Genomic DNA, 13,767 nt, shown 5'->3' on the forward strand with positions numbered 1-13,767 from the left:
GCCAGACGTGTAGCCCAATCAGCAGGTGAAGATGGGGGGGAGGCTGGCTGAGGCAGTTCTGGGATCGGGACAAAGTCACGGCCAAAAACGGTATGGAATGGCACCTGGCCAGTGCTTTGATGAACAGCATTGTTGTAGGCAACTTCTGCAAATGGTAGGAGGTCAACCCAATCATCTTGCTGATAATTGACAAAAGCACACAGATATTGTTCAAGGGTAGAATTGACTGCCTCCGTATTTCCGTCAGTCTCCGGATGCGACGCAGTGGACAATGCTTGGTTAGTACCCAGTAATTTCATAAATTCCCGCCAAAACTTGGACGTGAATTGTGTACCTCTGTCCGTCACCAAGCGGGCGGGGCATCCGTGAATCTTGTACACGTGTACAATGAAGAGGCGGGCCAACTGTTGTGCAGATGGGATGGAGGTACATGGGATGAAATGGGCTTGTTTAAAGAAAAAATCTTTCACCACCCAAATGACAGTTTTCCTCTGGCTAGGAGGTAAATCAACAATGAAGTCCATAGAGATCTCTTCCCACGGGCGGGAAGGATTAGCCACTGGTTGTAACAAGCCCTGTGGCTTCCCTACTTTTCGTTTAGAAGCAGCACATACTGGGCAGGAATTGACGTATTCTTTGATGTCGCGCCGGAGCGTTGGCCACCAGAATTGGCATCTAACCAGATGAAGGGTCTTTCCAAATCCAAAATGTCCAGCCACTCTGTCATCACGGGATTGGGACAGAATGGTTTTGCATAACGTCTCAGGTACATAGAGACGATCATGCTTCCATGCAAAAGCTTGTTTAAAAGTAACTTCGTTGAGGTTTGCTTGCAACCAAGTGTCAGTTTTCAGCTCGGAAAGAAACTGTTGTTGCAAGTCTGAGGGAAGAGGCAACCGAGGTGAAACTGAAGCGTCTGAACGTTGCGCTCGGGTTTGGCTGCGAGTCACAGCTGCCAGACTCATTTGGGGCTCTGTCCAGAGAGTTCCTACAAGATCTGGCACCGTACTGGCATTCTGAGGCTGGCGCGAAAGTGCATCAGCCAGGAAGTTGGTTTTTCCAGGTATAAATTTCAGTTCAAAGTCAAAACGACTAAAGAATTGAGCCCACCTAATTTGTTTTGGGCTCAGTTTACGAGAGGCTGTCAGTGCCTCTAGGTTTTTATGATCAGTCCAAACTTCGAACGGGTGGGTAGCCCCCTCCAATAAGTGACGCCAGCTTTCCAAAGCAGCTTTGACAGCAAAAGCCTTTTTCTCCCAAACGTGCCATCTCCTCTCCGTCTCTGAAAATTTGCGGGAGAGGTAAGCACATGGCTTTAACTGTTCGAGGTTGTCCCTTTGCATTAACAGAGCTCCAATTGAGAAATCAGAAGCGTCCACCTGTACCACAAATGGTTTGTCAGGATCAGGATGCTGCAGAATGGGTTCGGATGTAAATAGCTGTTTTAAGAGTCTGAAACGCCCTCTGGCATGCGGGTGTCCATTTCAGCAGCACTCCTGGATTTCTCACCCTCCGTGTGTCCCCCAAACCTTTAGTTTTGAGTAACTCAGTGAGGGGTAGCGCAATTTCCGCGAACCCCTGGATGAAGGGCCGATAAAAATCCAAGGAGCGAATCCAAGGAGACTTTGGAGCTGCTTACGCGTGCGTGGCGGCTCCCATGCCAAAATGGCTTCAATTTTAGCGGGATCCATCTCAATTCCCTTATTGGAAATCCTATAGCCCAAGTAATCAATTTGCAACTTATGAAATGCACATTTTGATAGTTTAGCATACAATTCTGCCTTTCTCAGTTTGCTCAGAACTTGTCTGACTAGATATACATGTTCCTCCATCGTTTCAGTATATATTAAAACATCATCTAAATATACCAATACCCCTTTAAATAGGTGGTCATGCAAGACCTCATTGATAAGTTGCATAAAAACCCCTGGCGCCCCCGCCAGCCCAAATGGTAGTACTTTATATTGAAAAGCACCCAAAGGACAATTAAACGCAGTTTTCCATTCATCCCCGTCCCGTATGCGAATACGGAAATATGCCTCCCTCAAGTCCAGTTTAGAGAATATTTTCCCCTTTGCCAGATGTGTTAGCATGTCCTTTATCAGGGGCAAAGGATATTTATTTAATATCGATACTGCATTAAGCCCCCGGAAATCTGTACACAGTCTCAAAGTGCCATCCTTCTTTGGTCGAAACAGTACAGGTGCGCCCACTGGCGAGCTGGCCGGTTCAATGAAACCCCTAGCTAGATTTTTGTCAATGAACTCTCGTAGTGTTGCCAGCTCCTTCTGGGTCATGGAATAAATTTTTGGACTAGGCAATTTTACATTAGGAACAAATTCTATGGCACAGTCAGTTTTGCGATGGGGCGGCAGCCGGTCTGCCTCTTTTTCGCCAAACACATCTGCAAAGTCCTGGTAATGCTCCGGCAGCCCTTCCAACGGCTCGAGGACTTGCAGAGAAGTGGTTGCTGCCCGTCCCACCTCGTTGTCGTCTAGTTGGTCTTTCGCAGGGGCTTTATAAAATCCATCTGCGAACGTCACCGTTTGATGCACCCAGTTAATGGAGGGATTTTGCCGTACAAACCAGGGCATCCCCAAGATGACCAAAGGTCCCCCTACCGGTGCCACAATAAACGGTAATATTTCCCAATGGCTGCCCATTTGCAAAGCAACCATCCCGGTAGAGTGGGTAACTGGTTTCCCCCCTGCCATTGTCCCGTCCAACTGGGTAAAGATCATCGGCCGCTTTAAAGGGAACGTGGGTAACCCCAACGCAGTAACCACGTCGGGGTGCATCAAGGACCGTGAACACCCCGAATCAATCATGGCCCACAGTTCTATGGTTCGGGTGCTGGACCCCAACTTCACTCTAACGGTCAGGGTCGGGAAATCCCCACTCACTGAAACATGGTCGCGCCCATCTTCCTCTTCTTCCACCTGCCCCACGGCGCCCTTCAAAGCAGGTGGCTGGCGTTTCCTGCCGGCTCATCGGTCTCCTGTCCACTCTCCTCTCCAAAGAAGGGGCTGCCGTCAGGTTCCACCTCAGCCAGGGAGGCTTTCATCTTCCTTGGTAGGGATGGCGATTTCCCAGCCGGTTTAGCTGGGTGATCCTCAGCTCGTCTTTTTGGGCACGCTGCCGCCCGGTGGCCTTCCTTCCCGCAGCGCAGACATTGCCCTTTAGCAAAGCGACGCTCCCTCTCCTCTTCCCAGGCACGCTGGCTGGGTCGACCCGAAGAGACCGGAGCACAGGCGCTTTTGATGGTTTTGCCTTGCTTCACCGCCTTACGATGGGCGAAGGTTTCCAGGGTGTTTTCAGCGCTGCCTGCTAGTTGAATCCACCCATACAAAGTCTTTGGGTCATCACGCCCCAGAGCCCACCGAAGGACCTCAGTTTCCAGCCCATCTTTAAACAGCTCTACTAGTGTGGACTGGGACCAATCCTCAACTTTTCCGGCCAGTGCTTTGAATTCTAACGCATAGTCTGCCACTGAAAGCGACCATTGGGCCAGGTTCTTCAGAGCCCGTTTCGCCCTTTCTTGTGCCAGAGGGTCCTCAAAGTGTTGTTTTAGCGCCCACAGGAACTCCTCGAAGTCCTCTAGTTCTGGGGCCTCTGCTTGACACAGCTGGACGTATCAATCCGCCGCCCTCCCCTTCAGCCTATTTGCAATGGCATTGATTTTCCCCCTCTCGGAGCGGAAGCTCTGCTCCCAATCCTCCATGTAGCTATTAGCATTGGTAATGAAGAAAGACAGTTTCGTAGGATCGCCGTCAAACTTTACAGGAAAGGGGGGGGGGTCTTGCCGCCTCCAGCCGTTCAGCTGTTCCAGTCACGTCTAGGGTCCTCCTCCCTGTCGCTGACTGTCGGAACCGAGTCCGACCTCTTCTCCGTGGAGATGGGGGTGGTGACTCCGGGTTAGCGCTCTGATCCCTAGCGCCCTTTCGTCTTCCCTCAGCCGACCCCGACTTCCCACGGTTTTCCCTTAGCATTACCGCCAAAGACTCCAACTTCTCCTCCAACGCCTTCATTCGCGCGGGGGTGACCGATTCTTCAGCCGCACTGGTTACCACTACCACTGTAGGTGACAACGGAGGTCCTGGTTTCCGGACCTCTTGGGCGTCCCCTACAGCGGAGTCCTCGTCCTCGTCCCCTGTTCTATATTCGGCCCCTGACGTGCCCGTCGTTTCCGACATTACCACCTGCTCGCCGGGTTGTAGCCCCAGCTGTTCTCGGTGGGCCGCCCTCTCCGTGCGGGCACTCCGGGCCACCCGCACCATCGTGGTGTCCGGTTCCTCTTCAATCCACTCGGCTTCTCGTAGTAGAGACATCGCTAGCGCTCCCCGTCACAGGTAACCTGGCTAGGGGCTAGCGGGGTAGATTTCTTTGATGATTCTCAGCTTTATGTAATGATTGCTTTATCCCAACGAAGTCAGTCTCACCAGAGCGTAGTGAATAAAATTGATTTATTGAAAGGATAGTATGCAAATACGAAGAAAGCTGAGAATAAGCAAAAGCGCGCCAAATACAAACTAAAAACCCTCACCTCCAAACCGATTCCGCCCCCACCCTAACATCGCAACCACCCCCTCCCAGCATCGGCAAGCGTCACACATCGGCCTGGGAAAGTAACCTTGAAAACATGTCATAACCCAAACACACATTCCTTCAGGGTAACGGAAAAATAACCACCTGGCAGGGCTGGAATTCCCCACCCCGCAGGCGATAGACACGCATCAGAAACATGGCATGCGAAACGTTACGATGTATGCAAGCCATTGGAACGATGAACATGACAGTATGTTTATATATATATAAATGTTAACAGCCTGCCTGTTCATGCACTATTCATACACATGTTGATAGCCAGAGTGTACACATATATAAATATATTTCTTCAAGTTTTGATTGAAAACCATTTTATTTGCCACAAGGGAATGGCTACTTCCAGAGTTAGTTCCGTGCAAACAGAACTTTGTACATGGAAAAAGACATAATTTAATCTATTTTATGAATTGCTCGACATATGCAACAGCAAACATTTATATACTGGACCTTTGACTCAAAAGAATCTGGATTTTCTTTCATTTTGGAGCTAGACCAGGTCCCAATTCTCATTTGCAGAATCCCTCACCTTGTCATGTACTGAGAGCACAGCCACTGATTGTTTCCTTGTCCTGGAAGATCCTTTCCCTTGCTATTGCTACTGGATAGTGTATACAGGGACAGGGAATAGAGAGGGTGACAAGACATGGTTTGCCAGCTGTTCTCTCTGCACAGGGCTTTCACTAGAGATCATACAGCTCTTCCTAAACACTCTAGATCCAGGTGCTCTGTACTACAATTCCCGTCATCTCAGGTACCTGGATGTGTAGGAGGGCCCTGTGGGATTTGCAGTCAAACATCTGAAGTATAAAGTTGTCTGTCCCTGGAACAATGCAGTGTCCACTACGCCACACAAAAATAAAACACAACCACCAGTTCTTTGGATGAGAGTGATCCTTTAAAAATAAAGCAGACTACATAGCCACCTGCATTTGGCAAGAAAGCTGATGTCACAAACTGTGCTTCTAAAGCCCTCAGTCTTCTCAGTTCAACTCCACCCCAAGAGAATTTGCAACCACACATACAGCTTCTACTCAGTTACAAATGGCATGCATCTGTACGCCAAAGGCAACCTCAACCACAAACTGAATTCCTGCCTACAGTATTCCCTCAAATCATCAAGATGGAGGGATGGGAGGGTGAGGTGCTTACTCTCTAGAATTCAATACCCTTTGTGAGTGGCAGCACATCACAGGCAGCCTTTCGGACCTGCTTTAACAAATGCAACCCAGTCAGTGAGAAAATCCTCAGCTTGGAAATGCAATCTGTTTTGTCAAGGAAGAACTGAAAAATTTAGCAGGCATCTCTTTCCTTACTCCTGCTAGAGCTGACCCTTACTCTCATAATCATTACGCTTACAGAAGCCCTGCTTGCTATTGGACCCTTAAATAAAAAAAACAATGTGACCTTGGGCAAGACCAGGCCTTTACATTTCAAGGCACCTCACCTGTGTAATAAAAAAAGGCCTCTTCCAGGCCTCATTGTCCCTGGAAAAGAGGAAGAAGGCAAGCTGGTTACTATGAAGTCGGGAGCTAAGATACTACAGCACTGCAACTATGGTAGGGAGGTAGAAAAAGCAGCTCTCTGAAGTACAGCCACTTGAGAGGTGGGCTGTTTGTGAGAAAGGTGTTACTCATTTTAAAAAAATCTTCTCTCCCCTCCCCTTCAATTTGGGGAGAAAAGCTGCCAGTTGCCACAGTGGAGAATATATATAGGTCAGGGTTGAACCGCTGGTGGTCTCTGAGCTTGGCTTTCATTTTACAAGCGTTTCATTACCTACTCTGTAACTTCTTCACAGATTTCAGTGCCCAGAAATATTATCCAGTACAGCAATGAAACATTTACGAAAAAAAGCCAAGCTCAGAGACTATCAAGAACCCAACAACGCTGCCAGTTTTAACAGAGCTATTCACTAGCAGCAATAGAAGACTAGGCCCCGTAGCCTTGGAGTCACAAGGAGATACGTGGAACAAAGAGAGAAGGAGGGGGCTTGGGACGAGAAACAATGGGTTGAGGAAAAAGGGCCCTCTGGAGGGAAAAAGCTGTCAGATCTCTTTGCCACCCTCCTGATCTGTCACATCTCTATTTTCCTTATCTCCCACATAGAGAGATATCCACCAAAATCCCAGCCCCCATTTTCTAGGACTTCTCTACCACCTTCAAGAGCCTCACATGATGCAGTGGCAGTGGGTGAAAAATATCCTTCATCCCTCACCCATGGAGAGAAAAGGTGGGCACTTAAGTTCATGCTCGCTTGACCAATAATGCTGCAAAAAATCATCCCTCTGCTGCCCAGAGACAGAGAGAAGCAACCTTTGCACAGCCGCCTGCTGGCCCTTGTGGTCCTAAGAGGTTTGACAGGTAGATGCATAGATAACTCTATGGGTAAATCCTTACCTAAAATACCCCGGTGTGTGTGTGTGTGTGTGTGTGTATGTCTCTGTGTGTATCTCCCCTAAAAGTCCTCCCCCACTAAAACAAGCAATCATTCCTTGCCCCCCTCCATCAACACATAAACCATCCTCTAGGCAACACCCCTGCTGCAAAGCCAGCTGACAACACACAAAGAAGGGACTGACTGCTGCAGCGGCTGCCTGAATATGCAGATGGCCTCTGATCGATGCGCCACATTAGGTTGATGATGATCACTCTTTTAAAAAAAACAAAATGAAAAGGAGAGCCATCGGGCCAACCAAGCCAGAAGGCGCGCTGGAGCAAAGCCCACCCCCCTCCTTCGCTCGCGCCCCATTCCCACCCATGCTCCCAGCCTTTTTGTAAAGGCACCCCTATTGTGCAAACGGCGCCCCCCAGCTAACGCTGGCACCCACCATAGCGGAACATCCAAGGGTGGCAGGAACGGTCCATCCATCGAAGCTGTAGCTGCTGCTGCAAAGACGACGTTGCAAAAAGGGGTGGAAGACGGGGTGGATAGGAGAGTGAGACAAGGAGGACCCCAAGGCTGAGGACGGGGCTGACGAGGCGGCCTATGGCGCGTCCGAGAAAGCGTGCCGGTGCCGCTGCGCTGCTCAAGGACTCCCTCCCCGCCAAGCAGCCATCGCCGGGCGCGTCACGTGGCGCCGCTTGTTGCTGGAATGATGGCCATAGCCATAGCAACCACGCACCGGGACGGCGGAGGAGCGAGCGCTGCCTGGGCGCGGAATATTGTAGGCGACCGCCCGGAGCAGCAGCTTCGGGTTTCTCTTTGCGCAGAGGAGGCAGCGGCGACAACGGCCGCGTCGCTCGCAGTCCCCCCCTCCCATGTTCTGCTTGGTTGCCATTTGAGAGGCTGGCGGGACGAGATCCAGCAGGGACCGCTCGGCTCGAGCAGCGCTTATTCCGGAGTAAGTCCCTTCCTGTTAAGGCTCTCCCCCACTTACTTGAGAGCAAGTGAATTGGTTTGTCTTAGCAGTGAAGTTCCAGTGGTGTTTGGCTGGGATTCACGCTTTACAGGTAAGCAGCGCAGGCCTTCTGCAGAGACCTGTGCTTATGGACTCAGAAATCAGTCGCCCTCTAGTCAATGCAACTCATGCTCTATGGGTTGCTAAAGAGGTTGGAGCCTTAACAGCATCCGGAGTCTTCACATACATTAATTAACTCCATAATCCAGCTTTTTCCCCAACCTGGTGACCTTAGTGGCTGGAATAATTAAACTCTCTAGAAAGCAGAGATGGTGGGTAGGAAATAGAGCAAGGGTGTCCTGTTTGCAACTCCTTAAAAATACTCATTTATATTGTTCTTGTAATGGCTAGAATCCTTATTTCTAATAATGATGTAAAGTCACACATTCAGGGTTGAGGTCACCATTTTTACCCTTTAGGACTAGTTGGTAGATTTTACACAATAGAAATCCTGCAAGACTGAAGTTGACTCCTCCTTCCATAATGGAAGATTATCAGTATTAATTCCCTATTGAAAATGAGAGAGAGGCATAGGCAGGGCCACAACTAGGGTCTGGGTCACCTGGGGCAAACATGGATTCCATGCCCATTTTGGTGCCCCCCCTCCAGCGCAGTGCCCAGGGCACGTGCCCCGCTTGACCCCCCCCCCCCCCTTTGCGGCCCTGGGCATAGGCCATAACAGCTTATTCAGGGGTGGGTAGCAACTCCTTGGCTGGAGCAAGATTCAAATAGTTGATGGGTGGGTGGGCGCATTATGATTAATTATTACACCATTTCTTATGTTTACAATATGCAGTAACCATTCAAGAACTAAAAAGGGCTGCAATCCTATCCCAAAGAATTTAGGCATGCCTACCTCCAAACAAGATCAGGCTGTGCATTTATAATGCTCCATGGAAGAGTGATACTGCAAAAGGATCCCAGGGCAACATATAATAATAGTAATAGTAATAGTAATAATAGTAATAGTAGTAATAAAAACAGCAGCAGCTGCTGCTACTGTCCAATTTAGGAATCTTTTGCATTTCAAAGGATCAGTGGATTGAGGTGATCTTAATCCTTTTAGATACAGAGACTGTCTTGACACTAAACTGTAGAGATGATACCAATAGACAAGCAAGGATTGGAAACTGTTTTTGTATGCAGTCTCAGTTAATGATGGAACTTTTGTCTGCAAAGGGGATTTTGCAAGAGTATAAGCTCCTGATCAGTTTTCTATAGGAATGGTTAAACTTGGATAATTAAACAAGTAATTTAAAACCATGAATCCTGCCAAACTGCTGTCATCCTCTTTATAAATCAAGGCAGCTAAGAACAAGATCTCCTGCTAATGAAGGGGCAAGCCAAACAACAGTTACAACAGTTACTTTTTAAATTAACCCTGGTTCATCTGGACAACATCATAACATTGTCTAGTTGAATTTTTTCCCCTGATGCTTTGATAATTTGAATTTTTTTCTGAAAGTTCAGAAATGTTATAAATAAGTTAAAAAAATTAAAATAATATTTTCAGTTCAAAAAGCTGTGAAGGGCCAAGGCAAGTCTTTTATTCTTTCATTGAAAGACTGAGTCCATTCTTCAACCCTGCTAGGTTAGCAGAATACAACAGCACAGCTGGGCACTTTATACAGACAACTTTTGGTTCAATAATTTATTTTTAGCCATACAAGAGTAAACCAGAAATACACATTGTATACAATTACAAAACACTGAAAGAGGCTGGAAGGAAGACAGCCCCACAGCATAAATGTATCTCCATGGTACAGCCTTTATTGTGTTGAGAGCTGAAATGACATCAGTCCCAAAATACCAGTAATGGGGCAGAAGGGGAAAAAATGAAAAACCATAAAGCAGCCTCCATGTTTCAGGTCCCCAGCAGCAAAATGAGTAGCACTGTAAAACAGAACCATGGCTAGAATTTCCAGGTAGGGAACACTGGCCCTTGATGTTGCTAAACTATAATTCCCAGCATTCCTCACCAATGCTCATAAGTGGGCTGGGGTTACTGGGAAATATAGTTCAGACAGCTACTAGAGAATGCAAGAACTCTTAATGAAGCCAATAATAAATGAGCAATGATCATTTAATTTATCCAGTTCCTTGTCTGCATTCCTCACTGTGCTGAAGGAAGTATCTCCAAGAATCCCCACTCTGCTGAATAAGTGAATGAAAAGGGGTATTCTTTTTAATGCATCTGTTAGCTTCTTAGTTTATAGCAATTTCCTTCCTCACTCAAGAGGCTTTCCGAGCTGCTGAGACAGGCCACATTTTCCCAAAATACACTGGCTTGCCAATTTGATATATACACAAGAAACATACGGAGCTGTTATGAAGAGATAGGCAGATGCTGCTTCTCATAGCATCCTGAAACTGGGCATGATACCCTCCCGACCCTGCAACACTGAACAAAATAAATGAGGCTTGGTCTGATTCCCACTTCAACGTAGAGCTTGTATGATCTAAATTGAGACTAGGAAGCCACGAGGCCCTCCACATGTTGCTGAACTCCAACTCCCAACATTCCCTGCTCCTACTGGTCATGGTATCTGATGCTGCTGTCAGTTCAACAACATCTGGAGGCTCACTTTGACCTTAATGTTAAAGCTTTATGACCTGTTCAGGACTTTCATCCTCAGCATTTCTCAGAAGCTTTTGAATTTAGTACTATACTGTGGTGAACCCTAGACATACATTAGACCACTTTGTGGGTTACATCCACTCAATCTGGGCCGTGTGCCCAGTGGAATTATGGACACTCCTGTATACATTTCCCCAAGGATCAGAGTTATTCTGTCCTTCCCCCAATCTCCCTTTTACAAGGGGGACACAAAAAGCTCCACAGCATATAAAATGCTCCAGCAGGGAGTCAGAGGATACTGCCATTACTCCGGGGTTGACTCCAAATATCTTTAGCAAGCACAAAGGACCTCCCAAACCCTGCTTCAAAGGGGTGGAAAAAGGATGTGAGGCAGCACTGGACCCTAAAATAATTTTTCTCATTAAAAGCAACACTCGTGGCACAAAGTTTCAAGAAACTGCAATTCTGCATGGGAGAGAGCTCAAGGAATACTGGATGCAATGCTGGGCTCTTTTCTTTAGCAGGAGAGATTTCCATTATTGAAAAAAGGACTAGATCAGAGCTAAACTATTCACAAGATTGGGCACAGTGCAGTCTTCCATCAAGGGTCATGTGAAGGGGAATGGGGGAAGAGGTATAGAACTGGCGCACGGCTTTGAAACAGGCCATACAACGGGATATCAGAGGATAAAATATCTGTAAATGGGGAAGATTCCCTTCAACCCCCTTCTTCCAAGGCACGACTAACTTCGTATTGCATATTATTCTGTCTCAACATTATCCTGCCCTAAATGATGTACCACGGGTACTATTTAAAAGAAAGGAAGAGGTCAATGTTTAGATAAAAACTAGCCACTCCTCTTCCTCCTACATGGAAGAAGCAGCAGCTTCCCAAAGCATTCACAGCCAGCTTCTTCGGTACTCTGGATCATTTCTCATCCCGACAAGATCAGAGTTAAGGCACTTGGTTCAGCAGCCATCCCTCAGTCACCAGCGTGGGACTCCTCTGAAGTCAGTTCAACTCCCCTGCTGACCCCGGAATAGCAGGATGAAAGCTATCCTACTTACTGAGAATCAGGGGGCAAGGTGAGTGACAACTACAAGGGTGCTGAAAACTTTTGATCTGGGCCAACAAGACATAGTGAACAACTGTTAAGCAAATATATTGGTGACAAAGTCCAGAAAGCGCTTGGCGTATTGTTCTGGATGCACTGTGGAGATCTCTGCACCAGCCTGTAGGGGAAGACAAAGTGTCAACAGCCACCAAAAATCAGTCCCCTTAATTCCTAATCACTACAGAGAAAGCAACATGGCATGGGCCATGGATACTGGAGACACTGGAGATACAGCAGCTGAGTCCTTCGAGCACAAGTTCTTCCAGGGAGCCAATCTGGTGTAGTGGCTTAGGGTGCTGGTCTAGAAACTGGGAGGCCATAAGTTCTAACCCTTCCCTAGGTATGAAAATTGCCTGGGTGACTTTGGGCCAGTCACTCTCCCTCAGCCCAGCCCACCTCACAGAGTTGTTCTTGTGGGGAAAATAGGAGGAGGAAGGAACATTTGGTATGTACACTGCCTTGAGTTGTACAAAATAAAGGTGGGATATATATATCTAATAATAAATAAATAAAATGTACTGATCAACTACTATTTACAGGCATATTCTCCAGTGCAAGTATTTCTGACCCAGTGGAGCATCCCTTTCTCCTCCTCTTGAATACATTATATCTGCCCTTTGCCACCTTCCCCTCAAGGAAATGCCCTTATAGCTACAAAACACAAAGGACATTGCCCCAATGGTATAATAAAAACAACCCTTCCATGAATCACCCACAGCGAATAGCATTTTTAAAAAATTCTATCAGGGATGGGGATGGGTGTTCCTGCCACTGATGCAGTCTCTCCACCTCCCTTCCTTCCTTGGTTTCTAGACTAACTACAAAACTCACATGGGTTGTACTGTTCAGGACACAACCACTCTTTGATTTAACAAGCTAGGTAAAAACAAAGTATATCAAGAGTTCTCTCAAATACCAAACTTAAAGCAACAAATCTCAACTTCAGCCTGTCCCCACTCCATGGGGTGGTTATCATGCCCTGCCAATGGCTATGCTGGTTGGGATCATGGTTTCTTCTCTATTGCTCTCATGTTCACAAGAGCCTATAAATTCCTGCTGCCCCCAAGTATAAAGCAAGACACTGGAGCAGCTCCTATCTGTAGGAAAGGCCATAGTTATGCCTTCTGTATTACACAGTGATGATAAAGTATAACCATCTTGAGAGGGATAGCCCTTGGCCATTCAGTTAGGGTTAGGGTTAGGATTGGGAGAAGGGGCTGCTGAAGCAGGAAAAGAGTAACAGAAAAAGGGCAGAAACTTGGAGCAGGAAAAGGGGCAGAAATAATGGGCATGGGGAGGGAAGACAGAGGCTAGGTGCAGGCCAGCTAATTAGGATCAGGGCTCCATTCTTAGCACTATTTGACCACCATAACACAAAGTGTGGCAAGCCAAACTCACCCCATGCTTGACTGTCTTAGCTGCATGGGCAGCCTTCTTCTTGGCATCATACTGTGTGAGGATGTCTATGAGGCCCATGAAGTAAACCTCTTTCTGGGGACTATCTGGAAAAGTAAAGAGAAAATCAGTGACAGACATGTGATGATATCCTTTACATGCATCCCCCCTCCTGACACATACAAATATCCATAGGCAAACCCAAAAGGTGAACTAAAAAAAAAGAAAACACATAAACAAAAAGAGTGATCCTACAGGGATCAGGCAGGGAAAAGGGATTCCTTTCCTGACTCAAAATATAGCATGAGTATTCATGAGTATTCATGAGTAATCCATTTGAGCAATCACATTCTTTATGTTTACAGGATGATCTAAGTAAGACGTTAATAAAGTTTATGTATGATTCTTTATGTTCATATCCTGTGCAACCTGCATTGCAAATCCAAGCCTGTAGCAATGTGCAAAAATATTAAAGACAATCCTGGCTACTAAGCTTACTTGCCTTCTTTCTCAGAAACTGATTTCCAACTCTGATTGACATAGATTTAGCAGCACTGTCTCCCTTTCCAATAAATAAACAGGTCTCAAAAGCAGATGCCCTGAAGAAAGATCATCCTGGTACAAATAGCTAGGTAAAACTAGCCACAGGCGCTGAGAAAATTTAGAGGGCCTGATGTTG

General features: G+C 47.0%; 2 protein-coding genes across 3 annotated transcripts in view; both read right to left on the reverse strand.

The window, feature by feature from the left end:
* Window positions 1–7,677, reverse strand: part of DTX3 (deltex E3 ubiquitin ligase 3) — a 28,250-nt gene extending 20,573 nt beyond the window's left edge. Inside the window, exon 1 of the mRNA XM_063293907.1 lies at window positions 7,431–7,677. The gene's annotated coding sequence lies outside the window, so the exon portion shown is untranslated. The remainder of the gene's footprint in view (window positions 1–7,430) is intronic.
* Window positions 7,678–9,636: 1,959 nt separating this feature from the next.
* Window positions 9,637–13,767, reverse strand: part of PIP4K2C (phosphatidylinositol-5-phosphate 4-kinase type 2 gamma) — a 32,523-nt gene continuing 28,392 nt past the window's right edge. For both annotated transcript variants that reach the window (XM_063293909.1, XM_063293910.1), the window contains exons 9-10: window positions 13,092–13,195; window positions 9,637–11,811 (exon numbers count right to left, since the gene is read on the reverse strand). In XM_063293909.1, the coding sequence (XP_063149979.1) occupies window positions 11,731–11,811; window positions 13,092–13,195 (185 nt within the window). In that variant the 3' untranslated portion in view covers window positions 9,637–11,730. The remainder of the gene's footprint in view (window positions 11,812–13,091; window positions 13,196–13,767) is intronic.

Source organism: Candoia aspera, chromosome 2, assembly GCF_035149785.1.
Source record: "Candoia aspera isolate rCanAsp1 chromosome 2, rCanAsp1.hap2, whole genome shotgun sequence".
NCBI classification, from domain to species: Eukaryota; Metazoa; Chordata; class Lepidosauria; order Squamata; family Boidae; genus Candoia; species Candoia aspera.